Source organism: Pelophylax lessonae (assembly GCF_965119305.1).
Source record: "Pelophylax lessonae genome assembly, chromosome: 2".
NCBI lineage: Eukaryota > Metazoa > Chordata > Amphibia > Anura > Ranidae > Pelophylax > Pelophylax lessonae.
The window spans coordinates 305,518,761-305,536,903 of record NC_138769.1 but is presented as its reverse complement, the minus strand read 5'-3'; the positions used below and the strand labels follow the sequence as shown (position 1 = coordinate 305,536,903).

Here is an 18,143-nt window from a genome sequence, read left to right as displayed (position 1 = left end):
TAGGCAAATAACTGAAAAGCTTATGACGTGAGCAATGAGAGCTGTGTAATCGCCTCTCTTCCCAGGGGTCGTGCATCTGCACACATGGAAAGACAGATGCCACACTCATTGATTCAGGAGAAGACAGTCCCTGCTGGGCTGTATTCGGCAGTTATGCCTAATTCTTCCTGACATTTCATTCCTTACTGTGCAAGCAGATTCCTATATTCCCGCTCCCATAACAGGCACCAGCTCCCACTGTTGAAATGCAAGTGGGGAGTCATGCAGAAACAGCGGAGATGGAGAACATTAGCAGCACCCATTTGAAAGCTTAACAACAGACCACAGTGTTCCAATTTTAAAAACGACAAAGCATTTAAAGTTTTCCTATTGGTCAAAACGTATTTTTTTCCCATATTTATGCAACCCTGACATATTCTTCAGAGCTTTACAAAGTACACATATCGGAATCATCCAGGGGAACCTTAGGGTCGAACGATTTCCATGCAGATATGGTCACATGAGATCTGAGCCTACACAAGTCAACAGTGCTTACCATTGCGCTTCTGGTTTGTTCAAGCCTGATGTGTTAAAGTAGCATATAATGATAAAAGTGTAAAACTATAAATAAAGCAGATACTGCTTATTTAAAACTTATAAACATCAGGAAGCTCATACATAATATTACAATTATTTTCACCCAGCCAGACTAGAAATATATATAGGCCATGTTTGTATTAAGAATAATTGTTTTACATCATTGTTTTATAACATGTAAGGTAATCAGAATATTTTCTACAAGCAGCAAATACCTGACAAAATCATCAAAAGTCCGGAAGGCAACCATTCCACCCATTCTTTGACATGGAGGAGTGAATGAAGTATCCAGAAGGACATCACTGACACTGGCAACATGGACCATTCCATAGTGATTAAGATTCGAAGAGAATGACATTCTGCAGAGTAATGGAATTATTTACAATATGAATCAGATCCCCAATTAACAGCTTTTTTTTTTGTGCACAACTGAACATTACACAATATATATCTTCTAAAACAATTATTGAAAAGCACATGCAACCCATCCTGAAAATTGCCATATCAGTGTGGATTACCATGAAATGCCTCAATTTCAGGACCTCCCAAATAATGTATTCTTATGTGAAACCCTATATTAAAACAAGGTAGTGTGATTTCAGATACTGCATTATGGAAATTCCATTGTAACTCTTGATATTGACAGGGAGGGAACGATGTAATCATTTATGCAATTACAAGAGAGACACAATTTCCCCTACAGTTTCTTCTACAGATTCCTACAACTACAACATGGTTTGCAGGTATAACTCAGGAACCAATTACCCATCCCTGGATATGCACTAATAGGAGCATTAAAGTAGCAAGATGCCAAAGCGTTAATATCCACCCTCTATTCCCACTTGTTACACACTAAACTGGGCAAAACTAGAATGGCTATTAAAACTAAATGACAGTAGCTACTTGGATATTATATGACATGTATTTCCAAATGTCTTGGTAGAAATGTATTACGTATCTTGCATTATGACCTGTTTCCCTATACAGGGAGTGCAGAATTATTAGGCAAATGAGTATTTTTGAGGATTAATTTTATTATTGAACAACAACCATGTTCTCAATGAACCCAAAAAACTCATTAATATCAAAGCTGACTATTTTTGGAAGTAGTTTTTAGTTTGTTTTTAGTTTTAGCTATTTTAGGGTGATATCTGTGTGTGCAGGTGACTATTACTGTGCATAATTATTAGGCAACTTAACAAAAAATCAAAGATACAGTATACCCATTTCAATTATTTATTTTTACCAGTGAAACCAATATAACATCTCAACATTCACAAATATACATTTCTGACATTCAAAAACAAAACAAAAACAAATCAGTGACCAATATAGCCACCTTTCTTTGCAAGGACACTCAAAAGCCTGCCATCCATGGATTCTGTCAATGTTTTGATCTGTTCACCATCAACATTGCGTGCAGCAGCAACCACAGCCTCCCAGACACTGTTCAGAGAGGTGTACTGTTTTCCCTCCTTGTAAATCTCACATTTGATGATGGACCACAGGTTCTCAATGGGGTTCAGATCAGGTGAACAAGGAGGCCATGTCATTAGCTTTTCTTCTTTTATACCCTTTCTTGCCAGCCACGCTGTGGAGTACTTGGACGCGTGTGATGGAGCATTGTCCTGCATGAAAATCATGTTTTTCTTGAAGGATGCAGACTTCTTCCTGTACCACTGCTTGAAGAAGGTGTCTTCCAGAAACTGGCAGTAGGACTGGGAGTTGAGCTTGACTCCATCCTCAACCCGAAAAGGCCCCACAAGCTCATCTTTGATGATACCAGCCCAAACCAGTACTCCACCTCCACCTTGCTGGCGTCTGAGTCGGACTGGAGCTCTCTGCCCTTTACCAATCCAGCCACGGGCCCATCCATCTGGCCCATCAAGACTCACTCTCATTTCATCAGTCCATAAAACCTTTGAAAAATCAGTCTTGAGATATTTCTTGGCCCAGTCTTGACGTTTCAGCTTGTGTGTCTTGTTCAGTGGTGGTCGTCTTTCAGCCTTTCTTACCTTGGCCATATCTCTGAGTATTGCACAACTTGTGCTTTTGGGCACTCCAGTGATGTTGCAGCTCTGAAATATGGCCAAACTGGTGGCAAGTGGCATCTTGGCAGCTGCACGCTTGACTTTTCTCAGTTCATGGGCTGTTATTTTGCACCTTGGTTTTTCTACACGCTTCTTGCGACCCTGTTGACTATTTTGAATGAAATGCTTGATTGTTCGATGATCACGCTTCAGAAGCTTTGCAATTTTAAGAGTGCTGCATCCCTCTGCAAGATATCTCACTATTTTTGACTTTTCTGAGCCTGTCAAGTCCTTCTTTTGACCCATTTTGCCCAAGGAAAGGAAGTTGCCTAATAATTATGCACACCTGATATAGGGTGTTGATGTCATTAGACCACACCCCTTCTCATTACAGAGATGCACATCACCTAATATGCTTAATTGGTAGTAGGCTTTCGAGCCTATACAGCTTGGAGTAAGACAACATGCATAAAGAGGATGATGTGGTCAAAATACTAATTTGCCTAATAATTCTGCACTCCCTGTATGTGTGTAAATCTGCTAATGTATAAATAAAGAACGAAAAAAAAAAAAAGACTAAATTACAGACCCTACTAATTACTTTGCCTAAAAAATTTATAGGATGATATACTGTATGCTCCTCTGATATGTTGGTTTCATCAATGGTTAATAATAGATTATTTAGATTGTATGTTAAACACCACACATACCTATCTCTTGTTTGACTGCACAAAATGGGACAGATTTCATGCACCTCATTTGGCCTATCAGAGGATTTCTGACTTCTAGCAACAAGTGGTCACTTTCTTACTTCAGCTCCCTCCTCCCTGTAAACCTGACATTCGTTTATTTGGTATGCCAGACAAAGAAATTTGGCCACACTATACTAGAATATTGTTGCAAGAAGCTTTGTTTACGGCTCGCAAGTCCATAGCTATTAAATGCATGAGCCCATCGTTCCCTACTGTAACCCACTGGAAATCATTGGTTAATAAATTACCATTTATAAAAAAGCTATACATGGGTAAAAGAACTGTCCCGTAAAATTCCCTTAAACTTGGGACCTATGGTGTAATTCTACCCTTCACGATAAGTAATAAGAATACCTGCACTCTGGGTATACCACCCCGAATGCATATGGCGATAACCATGAGTACCCCTCATTAAAGTGTTCAGCCCTGTCCAGCTATAGTGTATTTCAGCCTGTCAGAGACTTTGATAGACTGCAGGTAGCAGGGCTGGGCGCTGCACCTGTGTCTCCAAGGAACACTAAAACACCTAGTCTGGGGCTAAACGCCTAGCGTGCATGTGACCAAAAACTCAAAATGAGCAGTCATCGATCATAATGCAATCATACACTCTCATATAGGTTGCTATATTATAGTTTCAGAAACATATTTATTAACTATAGATACATACATGCATATATACATACACATTCATGAACAAAATTCGTTTCTCAGAAAAATAAAAAAAATTGGACCAAAATGAAATACAAAAACTCTAAATGCGGTATGTAAATATGTACATAATGAGTTTTACTTTATTCTATCCAAAAGTCATATTTTAGCTGAAGCTATAAATAAAAAATAATCATACCTGTTTAGCGTAGGAATGTTCCCTCTGCAATGAAATTTAAATAATTAATGGTGTTCTTATATACATAAATAATTTAAAGCCTCAATACAAAACAAAACTTTTTTCATGTATTACAATACATAGGGGGCCATTTAACCAGTCCTGTAATTTACATAGCTCCAATTTTCTTTTTCTGCAGATTTTTTTATTTATAAAGATTTTATTTGTTTTAAAATATACTGTTAACAATAAAAACAAGAGACTAAAAACATATATCACACAAAACGTTACCAGTACAAATTATTCCCCAAATACCCTCCACCCAACTACCCCCCTATCCAACCCTAACCCACCTCCCCCATCAACCTACTAAACCCTTTTTCGATTTCGATGTTGTCTCTCTGTACTCTCAAATCATTATCCAGTTCTAATATTTATCATATATCTTCCATCAATATTTCCAGGTATTTATCAGATTTTTTAAAGTCTTCCTATTTTCCCATTTTTTATGTATTACAATACATAGGGAGCCATTTAACCAGTCCTGTAATTTGCACAGCTCCAATTTTCTTTCTCTGCAGATAAGCAACTTTTAGGGGTCTTGTCTTTCCCCCAGCCTGTGACTAAAAACAGCAGACTGCTATACCTTTCTATCAGCATGTTCCATGTTAGCACATGTGCTCTGCTGATCAGAGGGCTGCAATAGGCTGAGACCAGGTCAACAGAAAGCAGAACTAAAGGTAAAAACAACTGCAAGCAGCCAGGGTCTTCAATACAGAAGAGATATACAATGTGTGCCGGGATGACTGCACTCCTGTGCGGCAGTGATGTCCATCCCACCAGTTGGCCAATTAAGACAGCCAAAGACTGGCACCCAGAAGAAGCAGCCAGGAAAAAGGTGCCAGTGATGGCGAGGCACCTCGCAGGCATCAGATCATTGGATCTACTGTAAGTATTTTTACTTTTAGTTCCGATTTAAGATACTTACAATGATTGCATTTCAAAATAAATTTATTGATCTATGAACACAGAGATACAATGATGTGTGTGTTTAATATCTGCCTGGATTTCAGCCATAGCTAAATATAAAATACCATATTTGCTAAGCTTTATCATTTAACTTTAAAAATGTAGATATTTGATAGAAAGGTTGGGAAAAATTGGCTGTATAAAATCCCTGTTATTGGGTATCACAAAATCTAAAGATCAAACTGCCCGGCAATCAATAGATCAGTGGGTTCAGTTACAAATTAGGCCACCATTTCTTTTTTTATTTATTTTTTTTTTTTTTCTATGATTAAAGTAAAATGTATTAATAATGAAACAAAACCTATGCAACACCAGCAAAAAAAAGAATAAGAAGATACATGAACCCCACCAAGTGACAATATACATAGCTAACAACCCAACTAAAATACAATATATGTAAAATAGAGAACACAGATACACAGAGTAAGACAGGAGCTGCAAGGCGATGCATAGGTAAGAAGTACTGCGAATAGAACTGCGATCAGTAACAAGGGGAGCATATATGAAATAGCCGGGTCTAGAATGCAGATATTGAAGCAGAATCACAGCAGAAATCAGAATCACGGTCAGGAGCAGCAAATCAATAACCAGGTAGAATTCACACAGGCAAAATACTGAGCCAGTGAAGGCAATTAGGGAAAGGGTTATATACTGTCCCAGCAGCCAGCAGCAGGTTTGTGGGATCAGCCAACTACTAGGAGAAAACTGCTGGTGGCCACTGGAACTGCGTCCTTCCGCTCTGGTACCACCAGCAGGTCATTCAGGTCCTGACATATTTTTTTTTTTTTTTACTTTCAAATATTTTATTTTGAATACAACAAAAGCAATACAAACTGTCAAATGCAGCCACTAGCAATCAACAATGAAACAAGAGATCGATCTGAACAATGTATAATAACAATGAAGTACACAGAAGAGCATTTACTGGCCAACTAAGAACGACGACCAAAGAAAAGGCCCATTACGTGTGCTAATAAACCGGAACCAGTGATGGAGAGACTTCCCCAGATCCCCCCGGGAGCCAAGCGGAATCTTGTTGGGAGGAGGGGTGAACATAAAGCAAATCGGTGAGGGAAACCCTGGCCCCAAGCACCCAGGAGGGTTGCGACACATTTGGGGACCAGGCCTCTCACCAAGACATAACAGGGCTCTCAGCAGAAGAAACCCTTAGCAGGAACGGAGGCAGGTGCAATGGGAATAAGGCTCCACAAGGAGGAATGGGGGAAGCCCAAATCCTATAAATAAAAAAGGAAAATAAAATACAAAAATCAGACGAAATGAGTAGAAAGATCGGGGTAAGAGAGACAGAAGTTAGGAAGAAGGGATGAGTAAGCAGGACGAGGATGAAGGAAGGGAGGGAGAGTCACCGGGGGTACAGTAGGTGTGGTAGGTAAGTCAGGGAAGTCGAAGGCCACCATTTCTTATGTGTAACTTTGTGCAGTAGGTAAAACAATGTCTGCAGTTGTCACAAAAGCGGCGGAGAATAAAAGGAACTGAAGCTAGAGTAGCCTCTTATTTTAGCAAACCGCCTAAAAAAGTGTGGATTCCCCTTCCAGCACGAGAGAGCTGCAGACTGTAAACCCAAAGCCAAAGAAAATCTGTCTTAGGATGGCCATTCACTTGAAGAACTGCATTGGAAATTCTTTGTTTCAAGAATGTTCATTCTAACCTTCAGTGAGGACAAATCAACTTTCGTTTTCTACTACAGTGATGAAAAAAATGGAAGGAGCAGGATGGAAATTTCTTTTCAAACCGATGAATTTCTAACAGTGAATATGCTTTTGTTTGGAACAATTTGTTCACTCCAAAACTGAATGAAAAAGCAAAACGTTTTTGAAGTACATTCAAATTACATTTCTCATGTGACGTCCTCGAATGTACCGATTTATACAAAACTTAAGTTTGAAAATCTATTTGTGGTGTATTGGCGAGCTTAGGACAACTGATCAGACGTCTGTTGCTTTAGAAATCTGAATGGATTTTATCCTTAAGTATCCTCTACCAATGAATGCATTTACAGAATTATACCTTTATCAGAAACTGTTGTATGTGTAAAATTCCACTGAATCAGTTTTAAAGTTATACAACTCTGGAAACAGCTTTGCTGTAACTGGAGCCCACACATTTCCTCCGATACTGAACATCCCGTCTCATTTATTAACCAGTAAAAGAAAATACATACATATGCAAATGTTAGCTGTAAGAGGGTGATCACACTTCACTGTGCATTATATAATTTTTTTCGCACAAGAAGCAGAGACTAATGGGGTAGAGAGAAGAGCAGAGGAGAAGTTCACCACAAGCACATCTACTGCTGAGAAGTTAATGATGTAGACTCAGTTTCATGTACAAGTAAAGGTCTGTGACATATTGAAGCGTACAGGCTGTGAAATGCATAAACAAATTGTGAACACTAAGCTAATATATATATATATATATATATATATATATATATATATATATATTTATTTATTATACACACACACAGGGTATATATAGATTTCCCAGGTTATTTTGATTGGCTCACAAATGGAGTAGGTTGCAAAACTACATTTTCAATGTTACAGTAAACCAGTCCACCAAAAATGAATGATATCTTAGCTAAAAGTGCAGTCCCTAAGACCCAAGTCACCTGATGGCTCCTTGTATCCTTTCAGAATGCCAAAGCATTGTTTTCTGCTCTTCTACTGTCCAACGTGATGTTTTACTTATCCTGCTACAAAATTGTTGTTCCATCTCCAACTCTCACCTTAATTTCAAATAAATAAAAGATTCTAAGGAATAAGGCACCCCTGTGTAACTACAGCAGGTACGTTGTAATCAAGTTTTCAATGGCACCCTTGTATACACAAGTGCAGACAGCCATGTTATAACAGGCTGTACAATGCACCTGGGCTGCCTGAAATTCAGTTACGCTGAACGGGCTCGGGCTGCCTGTTTCAAGAGCCCTTATGCTCAGAAAAAAAAAATATATATTTTTTAAAAAAATATATATATTCAAGTAAATTTCACTATTATGTAGCCTTTTAACAAGCTAGCAGGTGCAACACTAGTCTTCTTTTTACATCGTCTGCATGATGACTTCACTTTAGAAAACTGAATGTATTATCAGAACAGCGATTCATACTCTCTAATGCCCGGTACACACGTTCAGATAATCGGACGACTTATCGTTTGCATTTTGTTGCATGATACTAACATCGAATTCAACAATGCGTACAAACCGTATGATTTTTGTCGTACGATTCTGGAAAAGCTTCCTGGTTGCTTAGCTACGTATCAGATGGTGCAAAACAAAAACAATGGCAGCCAGGCTTTTTCCATGCTATTTTAGGGTTTCTGAGCATGCGCGGTCTTTGTCGATCAATTTTTAGCGGGCGCATAGTGTACTGATGAAACGATTGTCGTTCGCGAGGCTGTCGTACGACAGAAGTTTTCCTGTTTGTCCCTTCGGATTTTGTTGGATGAACTGTCGTGATCGGCTGTTGAAAGCTGTGTACTAACGATCAGATTATCATGCGATCAGATGGAAAGCGAGTTTTGTCGTACCATTATCGGAACGTGTGTACTAGTGTATTAGGCCATTGTGTCCCAGATTTCTAGCAGACGGAGGGAGCTGCAAATCAAACAATTATGCTGTACTGTCTCCTTAGATAATCCATAGTGCTTGAAGAATCATGTACTGCATGTTTATTTGTAAAAACATCAGCTGGCTGCCATTTACAGGTTCAGACAGCCAGCTCCCGATGATGTACTAGGATGGCCCTATGGCCACTCTTTTTGCCTCATCCTGCAAGCCTTCTAAGAGATGTGTATATTAAAAAAGAATAGCGCGCAAATGCAAAAGAAATAACTACCAAATCTGAAGACAATCCATAAATAAAAATGGGGGTTTGGTCCCACCATATGGCCATATCATGCTCAAGCCCACTACTGCGTCAAAGTACCCCATTATCAGTGGGTCCTACACTATCCATGAAAAAGAGATGAATCCAGCCTAACCCTTGGAGATAATACTCCTTGCTGGGAAGCATGTGCAAATGCACTACAGGGGACACCCTCCTATATCCACTAGATGGTGGACACTGATTGAGTACAGGTGTGTGTGGGGGGGTGGGGAGGGTTGCTCAACCCCGATAGTCTGGTCAGACCGAATACATAATAAACAGGCAAAAAATTTGGGGGAGCATACCCATGTATTTCTAAAGCTGCTGCAGCTATGAACCAAAAGACATGTATATTAAAAAAGAATAGCGCGCAAATGCAAAAGAAATAACTACCAAATCTGAAGACAATCCATAAATAAAAATGGGGGTTTGGTCCCACCATATGGCCATATCATGCTCAAGCCCACTACTGCGTCAAAGTACCCCATTATCAGTGGGTCCTACACTATCCATGAAAAAGAGATGAATCCAGCCTAACCCTTGGAGATAATACTCCTTGCTGGGAAGGATGTGCAAATGCACTACAGGGGACTCCTACTGTTTATTATGTATTCGGTCTGACCAGACTATCGAGGTTGAGCAACCCTCCCCACCCCCCCACACACACCTGTACTCAATCAGTGTCCACCATCTAGTGGATATAGGAGGAGTCCCCTGTAGTGCATTTGCACATCCTTCCCAGCAAGGAGTATTATCTCCAAGGGTTAGGCTGGATTCATCTCTTTTTCATGGATAGTGTAGGACCCACGGATAATGGGGTACTTTGACGCAGTAGTGGGCTTGAGCATGATATGGCCATATGGTGGGACCAAACCCCCATTTTTATTTATGGATTGTCTTCAGATTTGGTAGTTATTTCTTTTGCATTTGCGCGCTATTCTTTTTTAATATACATGTCTTTTGGTTCATAGCTGCAGCAGCTTTAGAAATACATGGGTATGCTCCCCCAAATTTTTTGCCTTTCTAAGAGATGTGAACTGAGTATTCCCGGAGGCTGTAGAACCAGGGAAACAGTCAGAGAAAAAAAAGACATAGATAAACTGAAAAAAAGTAATTTGTGATTGTGAAGGGAGGGGAGTTAAACCGAACAAACATTCATTTAGGAATGAAGTTCCACTTTAAGTTCTAAGGCACAATGTCCCATAAAGTGGGACTGCTCATTAATGTTGCTGCAGAGAACTAGGAATGTGCACCACAGTGTGTCCCAAGTTGTCAGACACCACTCCTTAATGAATGAATGAGTTATCAAGTTCTATGTAACGGACACATAGGGGTTGATCTACTAAAACTGGAGAGTGCAATATCTGGTGCAGCTGTGCATAGAAACCAATCAGCTTCCAGGTTTTATTTTCAAAGCTTAACTGAACAAGCTGAGGTTAGAAGCTGATTGGTTTCAACGCAGAACTGCACCAGATTTTGCACTCTCCAGTTTTAGTAACCCCATACTGAGTAAGTGTGGGCTGGGCATCCAGGCTTCAATTACCTCTGGCCATAAAATGAATAATAAGCCTATTTCCCCCACTCTTTACAGTGCTTGTATGTTATTTTATTTACTTTTTGTACAAAAGGAAAAAATAAGGGGTCTAAAGAAACTGCAGCAAGAGAGGTTTTGCATTGTGTCTGCACTGGTTAGCAAAGCTTTGTCTGGGTGATCTCGATCAGTGTGCATTTACACTGGCACTTTTAACTGTAGCCTGACAGTTCACCACCTTGAGCCAGTTTATTTGTGTAATATGAATGCTCCAAACCATGCCCAGGAATGGTTGGGTATACTAGGTTTAGGACCCCATAGAAAAGGTGGTCCTGAAAACCGTTCCCTGTGGTCCAGTACAGTTTGTTTTAATGTAATTGCAAACTGTGCCAAAGCACAGAACTCTCCATAGATCACTGAGCATGGAAGCAGAGATCCCTGTGACCTGATTTGCATAGGTGATGATGTAGTAGCCAAGTGTGATTGCTCTACCAGGGGAGTAGAGCGGGGGTCCAGACGAATCTTTGTGTGGCTCAGTTCAACCATAACTGGTGTGAATGCAACCTAACTTTACACCCCTAATGGAGATCAAACATTCCTACTCATAGCTTTATATACATATTCCATAAATGGATCCAGTTTCCACTGACTCCTTTCAGAATACACTTTTCTGGCTGCATTATATTAACCAGCAAACAGAAAATAGGGAGTAATACAATATGATTCTATGCATGGTTCTGCCATAAGCATGTCATCTGTGTGAAAGACTCTGATTACTTATGTATACAGGTCAAGGTACTTATGCCAACTAGCAGATGATAATGGCAAACTAGTGCATTTGTTGAATCAATCCTCTGATCATCACTCTGATTACAGTGAAGCGCATTTATCAGAGTGGTTCTTATTGTGAGCTATGGTATAAATATTCCAAACCAACAGAGATCTCTCCACAGACAACAGTAACACAAAATGATGAATGCAGGTAAACACTGTGCTTCGCATAGAACATTTGAGTACTCTTATCTCCTATCATTTTTCAAATGTAAAATAGGAAAACAGTTAAGGCTTGGTCCTCATCTGCCTAAAGCAGTAGTTTCCAGCCGATAACGTCAACTATTTGTGACATAGTGAGGTTGATTTACCGCAGGCAAATTTCACCAAGCTCTGGTGCAAATTCCAATGCAAAGTAAACAGCCTATCTGCCTTTAGTAAATCAACCCTACAGCATCATACAATCAAATGTTTTGTAAATTTTACAACAGATAAGGTTTACTAATAACAAAAACCAATAGAGAACATGATATTAGGGTATTTTACTATTTGTTCAACAAATCACATTGAAAACATTTTGTGGATTCTTGTATACTAGAAACATTTTGTGGATTCTTGTATACTAAAAATGAACAGGCTTGAAGTGGAACTTTCGGTAACTTTACCAGTCTGCATGAATAAATTCCTGACATATCCGAATATACTGTACAACAGCAAATATTTTTGGAAAGCTATTTCTTTTATCATTAAAGGCAATCTTTGAACTCTAGTCAAGTGAATGCATCTAGTCTGAGATTATGTCCATCAGTCAGCTGCAGAGAAAAGGAAACATTTCCTCAGTCTCATCTTCCCAAGTGATTCGATTGCAACATTGTAACTTTGTAGTCACGGAGTGAGAAGCTGCAGCAGGAGACTGACATTTGTGAACAAAGCCAAGAATGACACAGGCAACAAATTTATGTGATTGTGTCATCGGTCTAGGAAATAGATGTAGAACTGTATGAACAAAGATGGTGCTGTTTTTCAGATGAGAAAAGCAAACAATGAAATTGCCAGGACGAATACTGTGGCCCTATGATTCATAGTAAATACAGTGGGTACGGAAAGTATTCAGACCCGCTTAAATTTTTCACTCTTTGTTATATTGCAGCCATTTGCTAAAATCATTTAAGTTCATTATTCTTCCTCATGAATGTACACATAGCACCCCATACTGACAGAAAAACACAGAATTGTTGACATTGTTGCAGATTTATTAAAAAAGAAAAACTGAAATATCACATGGTCCTAAGTATTCAGACCCTTTGCTGTGACACTCATATATTTAACTCAGGTGCTTTCCATTTCTTCTGATCATCCTTGAGATGGTTCTACACCTTCATTTGAGTCCAGCTGTGTTTGATTATACTGATTGGACTTGATTAGGAAAGCCAAACACCTGTCTATATAAGACCTTCCAGATCACAATGCATGTCAGAGCAAATGAGAATCATGAGGTCAAAGGAACTGCCTGAAGAGCTCAGAGACAGAATTGTGGCAAGGCACAGATCTGGCCAAGGTTACAAAAATATTTCTGCTGCACTTAAGGTTCCTAAGAGCACAGTGGCCTCCATAATCCTCAAATGGAAGACGTTTGGGACGACCAGAACCCTTCCTAGAGCTGGCCGTCTGGCCAAACTGAGCTATCGGGGGAGAAGAGCCTTGGTGAGAGAGGTAAAGAAGAACCCAAAGATCACTGTGGCTGAGCTCCAGAGATGCAGTCAGGAGATGGGAGAAAGTTGTAGAAAGTCAACCATCACTGCAGCCCTCCACCAGTCGGGGCTTTATGGCAGAGTGGCCCGACGGAAGCCTCTCCTGAAAGCCTGCATGGAGTTTGCTAAAAAACACCTGAAGGACTCCAAGATGGTGAGAAATAAGATTCTCTGGTCTGATGAGACCAAAATAGAACTTTTTGGCCTTAATTCTAAGCGGTATGTGTGGAGAAAACCAGGCACTGCTCATCACCTGTCCAATACAGTCCCAACAGTGAAGCATGGTGGTGGCAGCATCATGCTGTGGGGGTGTTTTTCATCTGCAGGGACAGGACGACTGGTTGCAATCGAGGGAAAGATGAATGCGGCCAAGTACAGGGATATCCTGGACAAAAACCTTCTCCAGAGTGCTCTGGACCTCAGACTGGGCCGAAGGTTTACCTTCCAACAAGACAATGACCCTAAGCACACAGCTAAAATAACGAAGGAGTGGCTTCACAACAACTCCGTAACTGTTCTTGAATGGCCCAGCCAGAGCCCTGACTTAAACCCAATTGAGCATCTCTGGAGAGACCTAAAAATGGCTGTCCACCAACGTTTACCATCCAACCTGACAGAACTGGAGAGGATCTGCAAGGAGGAATGGCAGAGGATCCCCAAATCCAGGTGTGAAAGACTTGTTGCATCTTTCCCAAAAAGACTCCTGGCTGCATTAGATCAAAAGGGGGCTTCTACTAAATACTGAGCAAAGGGTCTGAATACTTAGGACCATGTGATATTTCAGTTTTTCTTTTTTAATAAATCTGCAACAATGTCAACAATTCTGTGTTTTTCTGTCAGTATGGGGTGCTATGTGTACATTCATGAGGAAGAAGAATGAACTTAAATGATTTTAGCAAATGGCTGCAATATAACAAAGAGTGAAAAATTTAAGGGGGTCTGAATACTTTCCGTACCCACTGTACATACTATAGCATATACTGTAAATAAAACGCCTATAATAAAGTGTATATTATCTTCGAAAAATAAATTTTTATTACATATACATATATATATATATATATATATATATATATATATACACACATGCATATGTGTGAAAATGTAATATATGATATAGAACACTTACACATTACGTAATAGGCTCGCACAGCACATGAAAAAATATATTCAATCTAGATTTACCTTATCAGCCCAGCAAATCAATGGAGAAAAGTATTTCTTGTTAGTTTTTGTAGCTGAAACTGAAATATGTAATTTTATTTTAATAAGAATAAAACTGAAAAATAAAACAAGGTAAAGCTCTTTATAATGTCAAGGTACTGCCTGTTTCTTTTATAGTGTATTCTTCGATATCTAGAGTCTCCAACAAAATCACTACCTGTTACTGGGCTACAACAGTTGGGAGGCCCTGCCACCTAGCATGCAGGCCTGACCGAAAAAAATAACAAATGTCTAGCCGGAGGAAACACATACTGGGGGGCTGCTGGCTGTGGCAGCCTTTTTATAATATGGATCATGTGTTTCCTGTGTTAGGTGGGAGAAGCCCCTCTCTAAGACGTCCTGGAAGAGGACTTGGGAAATCTACTATATGCTAAGATGCAGACTCGCACAAACAATGACCAGTGCATCCCATCACAGTTATTTTCCTATTCACTAGTTTTAACCAATGCATTGAAAAATGTATGTGACGTTTAGCAGCCATTTTGTGAGAATCTGGGTCCTATATGGAAGCAACGCTAGCTGATGAGTCGGGTGGGTGCAGGCTGAAGCAAGCACACACTACCTCTGCTGTCACACAGGAGTTCCAGTACATTGATCGGCAGTCTGGGCTTTGTAAGAGTCCAGACCCCCTGAGCACAATCTTTGCAGTGAACGCCTCCCCCCCCTGAACAGGCTGGCATCCATGGCGACAACCGTCCAGTACAGGGGGAGAAGGATTTTCCCTGTTAAAGTGCCAGAGAATGAAGCCACCAGATCAGGGACCCTCTCATAATCCGGATCAGATTGTCTAGAGACTGTGGTTTCTTGTCCCATTTCACCAGAATCTCTTTTTGCAGAGATCTCGTGCGGAACTGTGCAAACGGAACCGCCTCAAAGGTAGACACCATCAGGCCCAGCACCCACATGCAAGCCCAGAGGGATGACTGTCTGCCGGACAACAGAAGCTAAAATAAAGTGTTGTTCCTGCGAGCTAAACGGGTCTAGCACTTTTCTATGGGAATTGCAGCGAGCACAACACTCTCTCTTAAGTGTATATGACAATATAAATTAAATAATGCCGCGCAATATAAAGTGCCCCAAATAAATATATAAATGTGCAAAATACAATCAGTAATAGATATGAATAATAAACGATCAAATTAATAAATATTTAAATGACAATCCATCATAAGATTTAAAGTGCAAAGCTTGCCATTGTGATCAACAATTAAATAAGTGAATAAATGAATAAATAAATATTAAGAAATTGGTGAAATATTTAAAAACATATGTTCAATGTGTAAACGTATTTCAAATAATATAGTTTTTTTAAATGTGATAAAAGTGCTAGGTGATAATCTTCCGTAATGGAAATTGCACTTTCCAAAGATTTTTATATATAGTTCATTATATAGTGACAAAATAGTGCATCCAGTAGCAGCCTCTGTGGTGACCTTCACCGCAACACCCTATGTGACTGGGTCCTCACCTCTGCTCCTGTGACCTATCAACTAAGCAAAGGTCTTACAGTGCAGTTTACCCTTTCAGGATCGCCTTTCCCGAAGTTACAGTTGGTGTACCAGCCCCTCAGCAGTGCGTTTCACTCTGGATAACTTCCCTCATAGTAACCATTCGGTGTCACATAGAAAGAAAGGGGGGACTACAATAGTGCTGATATCTTTTTATAAACTGTATTTTATTAATAAAAGTAATGTACTCACATTTAGTGGGTGTGTAAGTGCACCAAGCATAAAACAACCTTAGTAACAATCTCTAGTAATTGTATGTGATGGCAACCGGGTGGGAATGGAGTATCTTTGTGTGCTGCTCCTTCACTTTCTGCAGGCAGAAACACCATCCACCCCTCCCCTACGTGTACGACACAGGGACACGTGTCTTCCAAGGGGGAAGACATATATCCCCCTTGTTGATCACAATGGCACACTTTGCACTTTAAATCTTATGATGGATTGTCATTTAAATATTTATTAATTTGATCATTTATTATTTATATCCATTACTGATTGTATTTTGCATATTTATATATTTATTTGGAGCACTTTATATTGCGCGGCATTATTTAATTTATATAGACAACAGAAGCTGAATGGCCTCCTGCAATTTTTTAAGTTTTTCCAGAAGAAGGAACCTCTGGCTGAGGCCTAGTCCGGAGTCAGACCCCGATAGTCCAGTTTTGTGGACGGAACTAGAGCAGACTTCTGAAAGTTCAGAATCCAACCAAACTCCCTCAGAGTTTGCAGAGTAATCTCCAAGTTGTCCATCAGAGCAGTTGGAGACTCCGCTCGCAGAAGAAGATCGTCCAGGTACCCCAGTACCACAATCCCCCGCTGACGCAACAATGCTAGCACAAGGGCCAACATATTTGTGAAGACCTGAGGAGCAGAGGCGAGACCAAAGGGTTTTGCCACAAACTGATAATGCTCTCCGCCCACGGCAAAGTAGGGGAAGCGCTGGTGACCGGCACATATTGGAATTTGAAGGTAGGCGTCAATGCAGATACAAGTGTGAAAATCCCAGAGGTAGGGGCACCAATACCGTGCAAATGGACTCCATTCGGGACTTCTGTACCCGCACAACGCAGTTTAGAGCTTTGAGATCCAAAATTGGACGTACCTTGCCTTCCTTCCTGGGAACTGTAAAAAGGGTTGAGTAAAACCCCTGAAAATGTTCAGAAGTCGGAACCGGGACAATCACCCCTTAAAGTAACTGCCCCAAAGAGACCTTGTAAGCGATCTGGGTACAAGTGCAGGTTGAAAGGGAAGAAGCCTTTCGGAGGATAAGACCAAAACTCGATCTTGTAGCCAGACCGAATAACTGAGACGCTGCGGGACGAAAAGGCCACTTATAAGCCGAGAAGAATGGCCCACATCTACGACGGTGCTCCTTGCCCTTGGTAGCCTGTGGAAGAAGAGTACTCTTCCCCCCTGTGACATCCTCAATGATGTCATCCAGGGAAGCTCCAAACAGGCGATCCCCTACAAAGGGGAGATCAGATAACTTTCTTAGAAGTCTGGTACACAGACCAGCATTTCAGCCAGAGAAAAAGCCGAAGGAACACAGCTGATACAGGCAGCCTGGAAATCAAAGGAGCCACATCTAAAGAGGCATCACAGATCAACTGTAGCCCCTGGACCAACTGATCCGCCAGCTCCACAAAGGCAGGGGGAAGCTTTTTCCTCTCCAGGTCCCGGCATAAAAGTTTAGCCCACTCGGTCAGAATTTGCGACACCAGGGCAATAGTAAATACCAGGCTAAGTGCCGAACTAACCACAGTGAACATATAACAGGGCCAGAGCCTCCGCCCTCCTTTCACCCGGATCTTTAAAGGTAGGGGACTCCTCAACCGGAATTAAGGTAGCATAATTTAACCTGGAAACCAACAAGTCCACTACAGTTGGGACCGTCCACTTTTTAAGCAGGGAATTCTCATAAGGATATTGCATAACAAAACGCTTAGGGACTATAAGAGTGCATTTTGGACAACCCTAATGTTTTGTGACAATATTGTCAAAGTAAGCGAGAAAGGAGAACACTCTCGCCGCTTTGGAGGGCCTGTGGGTGCCAAAAGTGACCGGCGCCTCAGATGCAGCATCAGCCGCATCCTCCAATTTAAAGTTTCACGCACTGACACAATCAGTGCATCCACCAGCGCCTTTTCATGCACGGCTAGAGGAGCAGATGAATCATCCTCACTATCTGAGCACTCAGGATGCGTGGACGCAGACCCAGTAGGGTGATCCATGTCTGTGGTGGCCAAATCAGATTC

The 18,143-nt window shown here is 40.6% G+C and overlaps 1 protein-coding gene across 2 annotated transcripts in view; it reads right to left on the bottom strand.

The window, feature by feature from the left end:
• ACACA (acetyl-CoA carboxylase alpha) overlaps nt 1-18,143 on the bottom strand; it is a 525,165-nt gene that overhangs the window by 255,405 nt on the left and 251,617 nt on the right. For both annotated transcript variants that reach the window (XM_082245775.1, XM_082245774.1), the window contains exons 29-30: nt 4,206-4,229; nt 792-935 (exon numbers count right to left, since the gene is read on the bottom strand). In XM_082245775.1, coding sequence (XP_082101901.1) covers nt 792-935; nt 4,206-4,229 — 168 coding nt within the window. The remainder of the gene's footprint in view (nt 1-791; nt 936-4,205; nt 4,230-18,143) is intronic.